At 34.9% G+C, this 16,336-nt stretch overlaps 1 protein-coding gene across 6 annotated transcripts in view; it reads left to right on the top strand.

Annotated features, from left to right (window-relative positions):
* The window catches only part of DPH6 (diphthamine biosynthesis 6), a 505,514-nt gene that overhangs the window by 122,472 nt on the left and 366,706 nt on the right, over positions 1-16,336 (top strand). For all 6 annotated transcript variants that reach the window (XM_074235050.1, XM_074235049.1, XM_074235048.1 and 3 more), the window contains exon 4: positions 10,963-11,036. In XM_074235050.1, coding sequence (XP_074091151.1) covers positions 10,963-11,036 — 74 coding nt within the window. The remainder of the gene's footprint in view (positions 1-10,962; positions 11,037-16,336) is intronic.

Here is a 16,336-nt window from a genome sequence, read left to right as displayed (position 1 = left end):
TAGTAACTTTAGAGAGAACAGTTTCAATGAAATGATGATAGTATTATAAGGGGTTAGAAGAGAGTGGGAAGAGACAATCTAGAGGTACTTATTGTAGATTAAAGAAATTATTCATGATATGCTGACATTCAGTTTTTATAAAATCAGTAAGCCATTTATACTCTTTATTCCTCAAACTTGAATCATATTTCCTAGTATATTTAGGGCATATTGTGATGAAACAATTGAGTAGTAATGTATAAATTAATTTGGTAGAATTTCTTTGTTTTTTTGTTGACTGAAACACATTGTATATACTTATTAAACATTACAAGTGAAATGACCAAGTGTTCCATGAATTTTTAATTTTCATAGACACAATGAAATTATCTACATTACCTCCTATTTAGCTGCAGCTTCTTTATGCATTCTTGTTTCATTTCTGTCAAGAATATTAGTATTGACTAATTTCAATTCTTCCAGGAGGGTATCAGTTCTTTGTTGGACAAGGATCTTATGTGTAGAATACTGTACCATTGATATTAATCAATTGTTTACTAGGAAATTTTAAAACCACTTGACTTTTATTATCTTTTGACATTTCCCCTAAATTTTTCCAATATCATTACTAATGCAGAATTGGACAACACAAAAATGAGGGCCATTTTGTATATTTGTTTGTTTCAAGAGTTGCCATGTCTAAAGACATTATCAGGTGATCATTCTACTAATCATGTATCTTTTCACACTTAACTAGGCTGTTTATCCCATAGTAAATATAATTATCAATGGGATTTTATTCAAAACCTTTCTGGTTTCCTGGAATCTACCAAAACTTTCATTTAATTTACTGCATAATTATAAAAGATTCATAGTCATCTTAAAGCTACAATGAAGTATTGGGTAGTAATCATCACATTAAAGAGAATAAGAGAGCCCAGATTAATACCACCATTATCAAATATTTGATTACTTTGCCAGGTAGAATGATAGGGCTACCAAAGGCAGTGGTTCTGGGCACAAACTAATTTACAAAATGTCATTGGGCATAATGAAAGATTATCATTTATTGCCTTGCAAAAAGAAGAGCAATGGTGGGAAAAGCAAATTGACATGAGCTACAACCAAGCCAGATCACTGCCAAAACATTTTTACATGAAATGATAATACCAATAAAAGACTAAAAACAGAACAGATTTTCTCATTCTCGTAGATCTTAAACTATTACTATTAAGATTCATTGTGTATTGTCTAGTTTGTCACTTCCATAACTTTTCTTTTGATTTTTATAAGGACATATTTTTTCAGTATTTTGTAATTGAAAGAGCTACTCTTCTTCTGAAAATCGTAAATGAATTGATATTGCTTGCTAGAAAAATTCACACACACATACATACATACATACACACATCTGCATATTAATAATTAATGTCTTCTTGCCTTTTAGTAGGGTCTTTGTGTATTGTAAGTTTATCCCTTGCCCCACCTTTATAGACTAGGAGGATATAGAATTCTAAGGGAAAAAGTTGAAAAAACATCTATTAGAGGCCTATGATTCTCACTTGATAAAATCTCTTAAGACTATCCTCTTGGCATTGGCAAGGCAATTTAAAGGAAGAACTTCCTAGAAAGACTCAAGACCATGCTAATTGGCTACTATCCTATATAGCTTTGTAGAATTTATTGCTTCTTGTTTTCTTTTTACTTAACTCCTTCAACTAGCCCAAAATATCTGAATTTTCCAATTAAGCCTTCATAAATCAATATCAGCCTGGAACTATAGTACTGTGCCTCATAGATAAAAATCTTTATATCTCCCTTGTTAGGTAGAGGTAAGTAAATGAGCAAGCATTTATTTTGTCTCCTACTCCTCTTTTGATAACTGTCTTCAAGATCCCACAGAGTAGCATTGAAAACAGAAGTAATAGAAACCACTTTCTTCCTTTTCTATTTGCTGGAACTCTTGAAAAGGAGGCAACATTTCTAACATGTACTTTATAATAAAGAAGTGGCACTTACATAGAAGAATAAATATGAGAAATTATATTTTAGGATGATGCTCTATCTTCTGAATCTGGATGTAGATTTGAAAGATAAAGCACTATCCATTCCCCTCAATGAAGAATATTCTTTAATATCATTAATATGTCTTATGCATCACCTTTCTCCTTTTTTTCCCTCCCTACTGTGGATGCTAAGGTAACAGAAAATCACTCATGTAGAGAATTTGCTCCCAAATGTAGGAATAAAAATGAGTAGGAGAAAGTGATTAAATTTTTCCAATTTTAAACTACAAAAACTCATACAAGCGAATCCTTAATTTACCCATTTTTAAAATGATGTTTGGTTTTGTTCATTAATACTAGGAATACTTACATTCAGACTGTAACATCTCAGGACCAAGTATTTCTTTAGGAATTAAGAATGACACTCAGGAAGATGAATTGGCACAAATGATATCTTCTGCTAAATTTATAATAAGAAAAGGAGTAGACAAATTCTGGAGCAAAAGTTGAATGAGGGGGCCGCTAGGTGGCGTAGTGGATAAAGCACTGGCCCTGGAGTCAGGAGTACCTGGGTTCAAATCTGGTCTCAGACACTTAATAATTACCTAGCTGTGTGGCCTTGGACAAGCCACTTAACCCCGTTTGCCTTGCAAAAAAAAAAAACCTAAAAAAAAGTCTCATTTTAGGGGTGGCTAGGTGGTGCAGTGGATAGAGCACCAGCCTTGGAGTCAGGAGTACCTGGGTCCAAATCCGATCTCAAACACTTAACAATTACCTAGCCATGTGGCCTTGGGCAAGCCACTTAACCCCATTGCCTTGAAAAATCAAAAAAAAAAAAAAGTTGAATGAGTTATATACATTGTTAGTACCCACAGAAAGTTAAAAAACTAGATAGAGATTTTTAATCTGACATTCATGAATTTGTTTTTAAAAATATTTTGATAGCTATTTCAATATCATTTCCTTTGTAATTTTGTGTATTTTATTTTGTGCATTCAAAAACATTGTTCTACAAAGAGGGTCAGTAGACTTAACAAAGATTACTAAAGAGGGGTCCATGACACACAACAAAGGGTAAGGATGCTTTCCCTACAGGAAAGATGCCAATGTACCAGGTAAATCTTCTCTGAAGGATTTATGGGGGGGGGGGGGAATTGGATTAGATTAACACAGAATGAGAAGACATGGAGAAGGTTTCTGTCCTATTAGAGACAATAATCTACCTATTTGATCAGATAATCGGTCCACTAAAGTTGTAAATGTATTAAAAGATGTGTTGCATAAGAATTTGGGAGTATGTAGAACATGAGACATATAATAGTATAAAGATCTAAGAATTTTATGACCTAATCTGGCATCTTAACTAATTTATTTTCCTTTGAAGTGCTAAACTGACTTTTTACTTCATAAATGATATATAGTATTAACATATTAATTTGAATTATAGTTCAATACTTGTCTAACTTCTGGCCAAGATGGTAGAGAGAAACCAGTCTCCCAGCTTTCCCTCAGAACTAACATGATTCAAGCCTCTTAATGGAATTTGGATCCACAGAACCCAGAGAAGAACCTAGGAGAACTTCTTGCAACACAGTCTCCCACAGTGGATCTTGAACAAGTGGGATTCAGAGAGCAGGGAGCCAGCATAGAGTCAGGGTGAGGCCCAGGTACTAACCTGAGAATAGCAGCAAAAGCTTTGACTGTGTGCACAGAGGGCAGGAGAACTCCAGCACAGCAGCTAGACATCTATCCAGATCAACTGGGCTGGTCTGGAAGACCAAGCTTTGTGCCCCAATGTTTTCAGTGAAATCCCCATGTTTCCACTCCCTCCACCATGCCTGTGGGAGAAAAATGACTCTCCTCGGAACAAATATAATAACAGCTCCCCCCACCTGACCCAGGCTCAGATGTTAGCTGCAGCTCCCTGCCAGTGCTGGTTGAGGATTAAGTAGATTAACTATATAGCCCATAGGTCCAGCCATATTGTTTCAGGATAACCCTGATCCTTCTGCCCTCCCGCACCCCTACCCCACAGCCTAGGGAGTGGGACACTAATGGAGGTCACAGACACTCTAGAGAAAGCATCTAGCATCCCCTACTGGCCAGCATGCTTGGAGTTCCTAAGCCCACAGTACAAATCCTCTAGGGATCTCAACACCAAAGGTCTGTGAACCAACCCCTCCTCCAATACAAGATCCTAGGAAAATTAAGAAAGGCCAGTGAAAAGTGGGGTCCACTGAATGCTACCTTGAAGAAAAGGATCCTAACTCAGAAAGGAGTTAGAGCTTCAGAGGAGATTATGAATTGGTCTCCAGCCCAGAAAGACTTCTTGGAAAAGATTAGGAAGGAGTTTAAAAATTAAATTTAAAAATTGGGTAAAAGAAACACAAGAGAAAATTAACATCTTGCAACAAGAAAACAAATCCTTCAAAAATAAAATTGAACAAGTACAAGAAAAAAATAATTCTCTCAAAATCACAAATCAGCAAATAGAAAAATCCTTCAAAAATAGAATTGACCAATTGGAAAAGAAGTTTCAAAGGTAAATGAAGAAAATTCTTCTTTAAAATGATATTGGAATCTGTGGAAGCTAATGACTTCGTGAGAGAACAAGAATCTATTTTAAAAAATCCAAAAAAAAAAGAAAAAATAGAAGAAAATTCAAAGTACCTCATCTGCAAAACAACTGATATGGAAAATTGATCCAGACGAGACAAATAAAGAATCACTGGAAACTGAAAACATTGAGGAGAAAAGTCTGGACTCCATACTTCAGGATATAGTGAAGGAGAATAGTGATATCATGGAACCAGAGAGCAAAAGAAAAAAAAAAATAAAAGGACTACATCAATCTCATCCTGAAAGGTATCTCAAAATGAAAACACTAAGGAATAATGTGGCTAAATTCCAGATCTATAAAATAAAAAGAGAAAATCCTGCAAGCAGCCAGAAACAATTTACATACCAAGGAGCCACAGTAAGGATTACACAAGGCCTGGCTGTATCAACATTAAGGGCCTGAAATATGATTCCATTGAAGGACCTGGAATATGATATTCCAAAGATCAAGAGAGTATGGAATGAAGCCAAGATTTCATTATCCAGCAAAACTGAACCTTATTATCCAGCAGAAAAGACAGATATTTAGTGAAATAGATTTTCAGCTTTTCCTGATGAAAAGACCAGAGCTAAATAGAAAATTTGGACTTGAAACAGGATATCCTAGAAATGATAAAAAAAAAAGGGGGGGGATAAACTGCTATTCAATAAGATGAAATGGTAAAAAGGGAAAAAGAAAAAAAGAAACCGTTATTCAATAATATGAAACTGATTATATCCCCACCTGGGAGAAAGATTCTCATAACTCTTGAGAATTGTAACTGTTAGAGAGAATATACTTAGCCAGAAGTAATGAATACCCATGACTCCGATAGAATGATTTTAAAAGGGGGGAACAGTAAAGAGACAGGAGGATTGAGGAGGTTGAATGGGGTAAATCATATCACATGAAGAGGTGCAAAGGACATATTTCAATGGAGGAGAATAAGGAAGGAGATGAAAATTGCCTAGGTCTTATTCTCATCAGATTTGGCTCAAAGAAAGCTTAACACACACATACTCATTTGAGTTTAGAAACTTATCTTACCTTTCAAATATTTAGAGGGGAAGGGGGGGTAACAGGAACTGACAGAAGGAAGGGAAGAAAGAAGGGGCAAAGGGAAAGGGGAAAGAAAGGGGAAGGGATTGTATAAAGAGAAAATACACTGAAGGGAGTGGTTTTCTGAAGGAAAATACTGGATAGGGATAAGGTAAAAAAAGAGGGGAAAATACAGAATGAAGATAGCATGGAGGACAATAAAGAATAATTATAACTTTGAATGTGAATAGGATGAACTCTCCATAAAAAGTAACATTAAAAGCCAGAATCCTACAATGTGCTGCTTACAAGAAACTCATTTGAAGCAGAAAGATACATACGGAGTAAAGATAAAAGGTTGGAGCACAATATGTTATGCTTCAACTGAGTTGAAAAAGGCAAGGGCAGATAAGCAGATAAGCCATAAGCAACTCCCTAAGAAAAAATTCTCCATAGTCAGATGGATTCACAAGTGAATTCTTTCAAACATTTAAGAAACAATTGATTGCAATTCAATATAAACTATATGGAAAAATGAGTAAAGACAGAATTGCCTAATTCCTTCTATGACACCAATATGGTGCTGATACCTAAACTAGAAAGAGTCAAAAACAGAGAAAGAAAATTATAGACCAAATTTCCTAATGAATAGTGATATAAAAATCTTAAATAAAATCTTAGCAAAGCAGGTACAGCAAGTTATCACTAGGATAATACATTCTAACCAATGCAGGGTTCAATATTAGGAAAACTGTCAGTATTATTGACTATATCAATAACAAACCTAACAGAAATCATATGATTATTTCATATGAAAAGCCTTTGACAAAATATAACACCCATTCCTACTAAAAGCACTAGAGAGCATAGGAATAAGTGAATTGTTCCTTAGAATGATAAGTGGTTCCTATCTGAAACCATCAACAAGCATTATATGCAATGGGGATAAACTAGAAGCATTCCCAATAAGATCAGAGGTCAAGGATACCCTTTATCACTTCTCCTATTCAACATCACATTCGAAATGTTAACTCCAGCATTCAGACGGAAAAAAAAAATTGAAGAAATTAGAATTGGAAAGGAAAAACAAAACTCTCACTCTTTCCAGATGATATGATAGTAAACCTAGAGAACCCTTAAATATCTAAAAAACTACTGGAAGCAATTAGCAACTTTAGCAAAGTTGCAAGATATTAAATAATATCTTTAACATTTCTGTATTTTACCGACAAGATATAACAGCAAGAATTAGTGAAATCCATATAAAATATCATCAGACAACATAAAATACTTGGGAGTCTACCTGCCAAGGCAGACTTAGAAACTCTATGAAAACAACTATAAAACACTTTCCATTCAAACCGGATCTAAATAAATGGGCAAATGTCAACTGCTTATGGATAGACTGAGTTAATATAATTAAAATGACAATTTATCCCCATCTTTTTTTTTTTTAGGTTTTTGCAAAGCAAATGGGGTTAAGTGGCTTGCCCAAGGCCACACAGCTAGGTAATTATTAAGTGTCTGCGACCGGATTTGAACCCAGGTACTCCTGACTCCAGTACCGGTGCTTTATCCACTGCGCCACCTAGCCGCCCTAAAATGACAATTTAGAGGCAGCTAGTTGGTGTAGTGGATAGAGTACCAGCCCTGGAATCAGGAGGACCTGAGTTCAAATCTGGCCTCAGAGACTTAATAATTACCTAGCTGTGTGACCTTGAGCATGTCACTTAATCCCATTGCCTTAAAAAAAAGAATGAAAAAAATGATGATTCTACCTAAATTAAACTACTAATTTAATGCTATACCAATCAAACGTTCAAAAAATTATTTTAGTGAGCTAGAAAAAAATTGCAGCTAAATTCATATTGAGAAACAAAAAGTCAAAAATTTCAAGGATTTAATAAAAAAAATGCAAAGAAAGGTAACTTAACCTTATCAGACCTAAAATAATATTATAAAACATCAATCATCAAAAACTATCTGGTACTGGCTAAGAAATAGAGTGGTGAATCAGTGGAATTGATTAGGTGCAAAAGAGATAGCAAGAAAGGATTATAGTAATCTTCTGTTTGATAAACCCAAAGAGTTCAGCTTCTGGGATAAAAACTCACTCTTCCATTAAAAACCACTGGGAAAACTGGAAGATAATATGGCAGAAACTTGGATTAGACCAACATCTCACACCCTGTGCCAAGATAAGATCAAAATGGGTGCAGGATTTAGACATAAAAAAACAATACTATAAGCAAACCAGGAGATCAAAAATAGGTTACCTGTCAAATCTATGGAAAGTGGAACAGTTTATGACCAAGGACGAGATGGAAAACATCATCAAAACCAAACTGGATAATTGATTTCATTAAATTAAAACGCTTTTGCTCAAACAAAACCACTCTAACCAAAATCAAAAGAAATATAGTAAATGGAAACAATTTTTTCAAATAGTAATTCTGACAAAGGATTCATTTCTAAAATATGTGGAGATCTGAGTCAAATTTATAAAAAAAAAAAAACCCAGCCATTCCCCAATTGACAATTGATCAAAGGATATGCAAAGACAATTTACAGATGAGGACATCAAAACTATCCATAGTCATATGAAAAATTGCTCTAAATCATTGCTGATTAGGAAAAAAAAATACCAATTAAAGCCACCTCATACCCCTCAGATTGTCCAATATGACCAGAAAGGACACTGATCAATGTTAGAAGGGATGTGGGAAATCTGGGACACTAATGTATTGTTGGTAGAACTGTGAGCTGACCCAACCTTTCTGGAGAGCAATTTGAAATTAAGCCCAAAGGGCAATGAAAATGTGCATACCCTTGATCCTGCACTACCACTACTGGGTCTATATCCTGAAGAGATCATGAAAAAGGGTAGAAACATCACTTATACAAAAATGTTCTTAGCAGTTCTATATGCACTGGGAATTGAGAGGATATCCATCAGTTGGGGAATGGCTAGGCATGTTGTAGTATATGTATGTGACGGAACACTTGTTCTATTAAAAATCAGGAGGGATGGGATTTCAGAGTAGCCTGGAAAGATTTAAATGAATTGATGATGAGTGAGATGTGCAGAACCAGAAGAACATTAAATACCCTATCAGAAACATGGGGATGATGATCAACTTTGATGGACAAGCTCACTACATCACTGCAATAATCAGGGACAATTTTAGGATATATGTGATGGGCAATGCCATCTTTATCCAGAGAAAGAACTGTGTTATTTAAAGAAAGACCGAAGATTATTATCTTCAATTTTTAAAATACTTGTCTTATGTACTACATATTTTTGCTATCTCTAAATTTTACTTCTTCCTCAAGGATATGTGTTTTCTCTCAGCACATTCAATTTTTAACAGTGTAGCAGATTATCAGATTGCCTTCAGTTGGAGGGGAAGTGAGGGGAGAAAAATTGTAAAATTCAAAACCTTACAAAAAATGATTGGTGGAAACTACCATTATATATAATTAGAAAACAAATAAAATATTTATATAATTTAAAAATACTTGTCTCATCAAAATTAGACTATTTGCTTTCATTTTACAGCAGATAATTTTAGACTGGAAAAAATCTATGATTTAAATATTTCTTTGTTTTCTGGAGAATGTATTTCAAGATGGTTTTTCTTTTTCCTTGATGCTTTTTTAAAGTGAAATAATATTTCCAAAGGTGAAAATAATATTTTTTTAGGTTTTTTCAAGGCAAATGGGGTTAAGTGGCTTGCCCAAGGCCATACAGCTAGGTAATGATTAGTGTCTGAGACCGGATTTGAACTCACTTACTCCTGACTCCAGGGCCAGTGCTCTATCCACTGCGCCACGTAGCCGCCCCTGAAAATAATATTATTGTAACTCACGTTCTAGTAAAAATGATATCTGTATGTTGAGTGTCTTTAGTTAACTAAGTACATTCACATACATTAGTTAAACTTTGTTCTCATCATACTATATATTTTTTATTTTTTTTAATTAGACAGTTGTTAATCTTGCAGTATAATCACTTTTATGAAGCACAAATGGATATAAAAAGCTTCAAAATCATAGCTCTTTTCTAACAACTAATGTGCTATATAGGTAGGTAGTTATGCACTTTTCCCAGTGAGGTTTAAATAGGCGTTTTTATATTCTTTTGGAAAGAAACCTTTAAAATGACTGTAGCACTTGGCATCAGATATTACTGTTGTTTTTCTGATTACTTATCTTAATTTCTTCAAGTTTTGTAGGAGTCTCAGGGCTATTTCAGTGTCTTTTTACTGCATTTATTTTGTGCAATTGTTATTTTTGTTTTTTGTATAAAATGAACTCAATATCAGGTTTTCATATTTGGATGGGTCAGAATATTAATAATATCACCTATTGTGAAATAATTTTTTTTACTATAAACATATCCACAGGAAATAATTGACTTTTGGAGTGGAAGCAGTGATTGTAAAGTGAATTCTTATTCAGTTTGTTATCCCTAATTACCCCCTAGTCACTTTCTTCATAACTATTTTCTAGATAATATGCTGTACTTATTCCTGGATTGCATATTATTCTTTTTAAGTGTATTATCTTGCAGTTCTTTACATTAAATCTCATCTCAGACTAGTCCTACCAGATTCCCAAGTTGTCCATATCCATCTATTTATTTGATTGATTTTTCTGTATCTTAAAAAATTCCCTTCTAGTTTTGTATCAACTGCAACTTTGATCATTGCTGAATTTACATTCTGCTTCAGGTTGTTATCAAATATATTGAATATGTGAGTTCTAGTCCCCATGGAATCATTCAAGACATATATTCAGTTGTAGCCCTATACATAACTCATCACTTTCTGTCAGCTAATTTGTTATCCAAGATGTTATCTTTCTCATTTCTTCTACCTGGCTATAAAAAAAAATGCTTTCTATCCTACAAAATGTTTTTCTGCACTTCTGATAAATAGCATACACAGTAATTATTTATTCACCCAAGTTGATGCTTTATTAAAAAAACTAATTTTAAGTTAACATTTTCTTAAAAAAAGAATATTTCTCATATTTTCTTTGGAGCATCGTGAATCTTTAAATTGTTTTATGAAAGCGTTGTTCAAGTGTTTCTTTTTTCCTATGTATTCTTCATGCAAAATGGACTCTAACTTGCTTACCATTTAAATATTAAAAAAATTTTATATCTAAAAAATTTTTCTTTTTTTTCTAATAAATTTTTCAATTGCCTTACAAAGATTGATTATATCTTATTTGATCTATATTTGATCTCAAAGAAACATAATATTTTTTATTTCTCAGATTATTGTTCTTTAAATTAAAGTTAATTATATTAACTTTAATATTGTTTTTCAGGAAAAAGAAGAAATAGATGGTATATCTGTTGGAGCCATTCTTTCTGATTACCAACGTGTTCGAGTAGAAAATGTGTAAGAAAACATTAATTTGAAAAATCAGTTTAAAATATATATTTTTGTGGACATTCATTATCCATATAATAAATGTGTTCCTCATAATCTTAGGCTTTAAATTTATATAGTGATTCCAGTAAAAAAAATTAAAGTAGCACTCTGTAATTTTTGCCTGTGAATCATTCATCAAAAGCAGCCTAATCTTTTTGAAAAAATGAATTTTGAGTAATAAAAAAATCACTTTTAATAAGTAAAAACTTTAAAATTTCTCATTTGATTAATTATATGTTTTGATGCCTGTTTAATGCATCATTCCATGTCACAATGATATGGGCTAATTGGCAGGAAGGGAAATAACTAATATTTTAAAGATGCATGCACACATATATGCACATACTGGAAGTCATGGAAAAATATACTTAGATGCCTACTAGATATAGAAACCTAGCTCCATATGCATTTACAAGCATACATGCACAATTGTCCTCCTTTTAATTAGTCTCTCAAATTTGGAGGATAGTGAAGAGGAATATTTATGTCTTCATGTTAATGGGTAATAGTTCTTTTTTGATAGTTTCAGAGCACATTGGCAGTCTTATCTTTACAGAAAATCTGGTAAATTCAGTTTTTTTAGTCATTTTCTTTGGAGGGAAAAAGTAAAATCAGGTTTTTGATATTCTGTCAGCAAAAATGTTAATTATGTAGGGAGGCTGAGGGCGTACTTAAAAAATGTAGTCTAATAATAATACTTTAATTTTACAAATTGCACTATATCTATCTACATACACACAAATATGTATGTATATATATACATATGTATATATATATATATATATATATATATATATATATATATAATATTCTAATTTGAGACTTGTAATAGCACTCTGTATTAGGTAATTCAAGTTTTCTAGTCCCATTTTGCAGATAAGGAAAAAGTGGCACGCAGAAGTTGAATGCCTTGTCTGGGTTCACACTGTTAAATAGAGGAGTAGAATTTCAATACAAGTCTTCCTGACTCCAAAATCAATGCTCCTTCTCTGATAGTGAATTGTTTCAATTCAACATTTTTTCTTTTTCATTTGGAAACCACTCATATTTGGAAATGGCACTGCTTTTTCAGTAGAGGTCTTAAATATGAATTTCTGCTACATATTATTTGTGAGAACTAAAGTATCATTTAACCTCTGTAGATCTCAGCTTCCCCATCTGTAAAATGCTTCCATTAATATTTGAATTATCTTTCCTAGAAGGGTTATTGTGAGAAAAACCCTTTGTAAACTTACAGAAGTGTGAACTTTGTTGTTACTGTTAGTCTTGAAATGTGATTATATCTGTGGAGGGAATTTTTCATATGCAAACTCACTTAACCAATGCAGATCTGTGACTCTCATTAACTTATAGCATTAGAGTTATCTGGAGTACTGAGAAATTCTAGGACTTAATAGGGTCACCCAAGCAGTGCAGAGGAGAGGCAGGATTTGAACTCAGGTCTTCTGATTCTAAGACCAATTCTTTGTCCATTAGACAATATTGCTTCTCTCATTATTTTTGTATATTGCTTCAACTATTTTAGGAAAATATGTCACATTTTTGGAACAACATTATACATATTCATGAATAAAAGCACATGGAAAGCCTAGTATTATTTAGTTATTAGAAAAGGAAATGCCAGTATTTGTTTTGGTAAAGATTAAACTAAGAATTAAAACTGGATCCATAAATTGAAATGAGTGAAATGAGTTTTTGGTTCTCTTAGAAATTTTATTACTTAAACAAAAAAAAAATAGAAACTATTATTGGGTATTTTTATTAATTTCATATTTGTTAATAACCTTTTTATATAGAATTTTTAAGGATGAAATATTGAAACAAAATTAGATTGTAATAACAATGGACTTTTATCCAGCTAGTTCATTCAAAATGCATATTCTTGTATGCAATTCAATATGTAATATTACCTCTCTTTTTCCATGTCTTTGGTAAATGTTTAATGAGTGCTAAACAAACTTTCATAGTGGTGAATATGCTGGACCATAAGATGATAGTAGCATTTTTTGGTTAGATATTTATCTTAGTTATTAAGATAGGCCCTAGCCAAGCATTTAGAAATGAAAATCACCTCCACAAAGCAACATTATTGGGGGAGGGGGAGGCAGAAAAAAAGGAAAGCAAAGCAATTTACACAAAATTTTGCTGTGTAGTTAAAAGGAATATTAATTTGTTCATAATAGATTTATGGCTTCATGTATACTCATCTTTTTTATTGTACTATATTATGAAAATGTCTATTTCATTCCATAAATTTATATACATATATAATATATATTTAAAAACACTATTATATTGACATTTCATTAGAGGCTACATACTGAATAAAAATTTAAAAGATAGTATAAAAGCTATTATTTCAAGGTTAATTCTCTTGTTTTATATTTATTTGGACAATTGCATGTTGTTGAAATTGTGCTTTATTTTAAACTTTTCTCTGACTTTTAGACTATTGTTTTAAAAATTATCCTTTGGAGTCAGAAAGTTATGGTTTGTTTCATGTCAGTCACATTTAACTCTTTATAACCCCTACTTGGGATTTTTTCTTTTGAAAAAGATACTAAAGGGGGGCAGAGCCAAGATGGTGACATGAAGGGATCCAGTCTTAGGAGCTCTCTGATAAAACTCATAAGCTAAGGACTCTAACTAAACTTTTGAGAGACAGAACCCACAAAGGTACCCAGTGAGGCAGTTCTCCTAGTCAAGGTAACCTGGAAAAGAGCAGAAAGGCTCTGCTCTCCGGGTCGGAGGGGCAGCCTGCCGGAGGGGTGACCCGCCAGAGCGAAGGAACTTCAGCCTCCCGGAAGCAGCCCCAGGGCGCTGGGAGCTGGGGCTCACAGCAGCAAGGGAGTCTCCTGAGCTGCACCCTGGGGAGCACCAGACATAAAGTGGGGGAACAGCGGGGGACCTCTGCCAGAGCGAGCACATGGAGCCCAGCCCTCAGGACACACAGCAAGCAGCTTGGTCTTTCAGCAGCCCAGACCCAGAAACAGAAGCAGGCATAGCCCGTAAGGAGGAGCCCCCAGGACATGAGCCCATTGAGCTTAAGGAGGGGAGTGAAAAGAGACTGCTGAGCTCTGTCCTCTGCCCCTGGAACAGGACTCTGGGGCTCTGACCACATTCAGATCCTGATCCCAGTCTAGGCCCCCCCCATAGAACAACAGGGCCCCCCCACCTCGGCCCTGTGGCAGAGCGGGACGCTTATGGTCATTCACAGACCAGGAGAGAGGACAGAGCCTCACACACTGAGACCCTTGTGGGAGTGTCCCAAAAGCTCAGGAAGCACTCCAAAACCAGGCCCAGGCTGGGAAAATGAGCAAGCAGAGAAATAAGAGGAAGACTATTGAGAAATATTTTGCAAATGAGCCCAAGAAGGATCAAAATACTCATTCTGAAGATGAGGAAGCACAAGCTCCTGCATCTAAAGACTCCAAGAAAAACAGAAACTGGGATCAGGCTATGACAGAGCTCAAAAAAGACTTTGAAAATCAAATGAGGGAGTTGGAAGAAAAACTGGGAAAAGAAAGGAGAGAGATGCAGGAAAAACATGAAAATGAAGTCAGCAGCTTAGTCAAGGAAATCCAAAAAAATGCTGAAGAAAATAGCATGCTAAAAACCAGCTTAGGTCAAATGGATAACAGTTCAAAAAGTTATTGAGGACAAGAATGCTTTAAAAAGCAAAATTGGCCAGATGGAAAAAGAGATGAGAAAACTCTCTGAAGAGAACAAATCCTTCAGACAAAGAATAGAATTCAGGGAGATTGATGAATTTACCAGAAATCAGGAATCGATACTTCAAAACAAAAAAAATGAAAAATTAGAAGAAAATGTGAAATATCTCATTGAGAAAACACTGATATGGAAAACAGACTTAGGAAAGATAATTTAAAAATCATTGGAATACCTGAAAGTCATGATCAGGAAAAGAGCCTTGACATCATTTTCAAAGAATTACTATAGGAAAATTGCCCTGATATTACAGAAGCAGAGGGCAAAATAGAAATAGAAGGAATTCACCAATCCCCCTGAGAAAGAGATCCCAAAAAACCAACTCCTAGGAATATTATAGCCAAGTTCCAGAACTCCCAAGTCAAAGAGAAAATATTAGAAGCAGCCAGAAGGACACAGTTCAAATATCATGGAGCTGCAGTCAGGATCACACAGGACTTAGCAGCAACTACATTAGAAGCTCATAGGGCTTGGAATACAATATCCCGGAAGGCAAAAGAGCTTAGAATGCAGCCAAGAATGAACTACCCAGCAAGGCTGAATGTCCTCTTCCAGGGAAAAAGATGGACTTTCAATGAACCAGGAGAATTTCAAATGTTCCTTTTGGAATGGCCAGAGCTGAACAGAAGGTTTGATCTTCAGATACAGGACTCAGGTGAAGCATGGAGATTGGAGGAGACAGGGGAAATATGAGGGACTTATTGAGGATGAACTGCATGTATAGAAAAAGGATACTGATAATATTTATATGAACCTTCTCAGTTAATAGAGCAGGTAGAGGGAGCTTTTATAGTTGAAGCACAGGAGAAAGCTGAATTCGAAGATAAAATATGGTGTAAAAATGAAGTCAATAGAAAAAAAGGGAAATGGAATGGGAGAAAGAAAAAGGAGAGGGGGAATAGTCCAAGATATTGCACATAATAAGATTTTTTTTTATTACAATGAGCTATTGCAATGATATGGAAGGGGGGAGGCAAGGGGGAATGAGGGAACCTTTGCTCTCATCAGAGATGGCTAGGAGAGGAAACAGCAAATATACTCAATGGGGTATAGACATCTGGAGTAAGAAGGGGGGCAGGGGGATGGGGTGGGGATGTGAATAAAGGAGGAGAGGATGGACCATGGGGGGAGAGTGGCCAGATATAACACATTTTCTTTCTTACTTCTTGCAAGGGGCTGGGAATGGAAGGCCTGCCCAGGAGCACAGGGCCAGGTGGATTCTGGGCCTAAGGGGTGGTATGGGGGCTCAGGGCTTCTTGGCCCCAGGACCAGGGATCTGTCTGCTGCGCCACTCAGCGACCCTACAGCAGAGTCAGAGTGAAAGGAGAGAGAAAATATAGTACATGGTAGTGGAGAAATAAGAAAGGAGGGAGTTGCAATCAGCAATGGCAACATTGGAAAATATGGAAGTAACTTTTGTGATGGACTTATCATAAAGAATGTGATCCACCCGTGACAGAGTTATTGGTGTTGGAACAAAGACTGAAGCACATTTTTTGTTATTATTATTTGGGGGGGGGTACAGGGCAAGTGGGGCT

This window comes from Macrotis lagotis, chromosome 4, assembly GCF_037893015.1.
Source record: "Macrotis lagotis isolate mMagLag1 chromosome 4, bilby.v1.9.chrom.fasta, whole genome shotgun sequence".
Taxonomy (NCBI): domain Eukaryota; kingdom Metazoa; phylum Chordata; class Mammalia; order Peramelemorphia; family Peramelidae; genus Macrotis; species Macrotis lagotis.
Note: the sequence above shows the minus strand (reverse complement) of the source record. Positions and strands in the feature narration are given on the sequence as shown.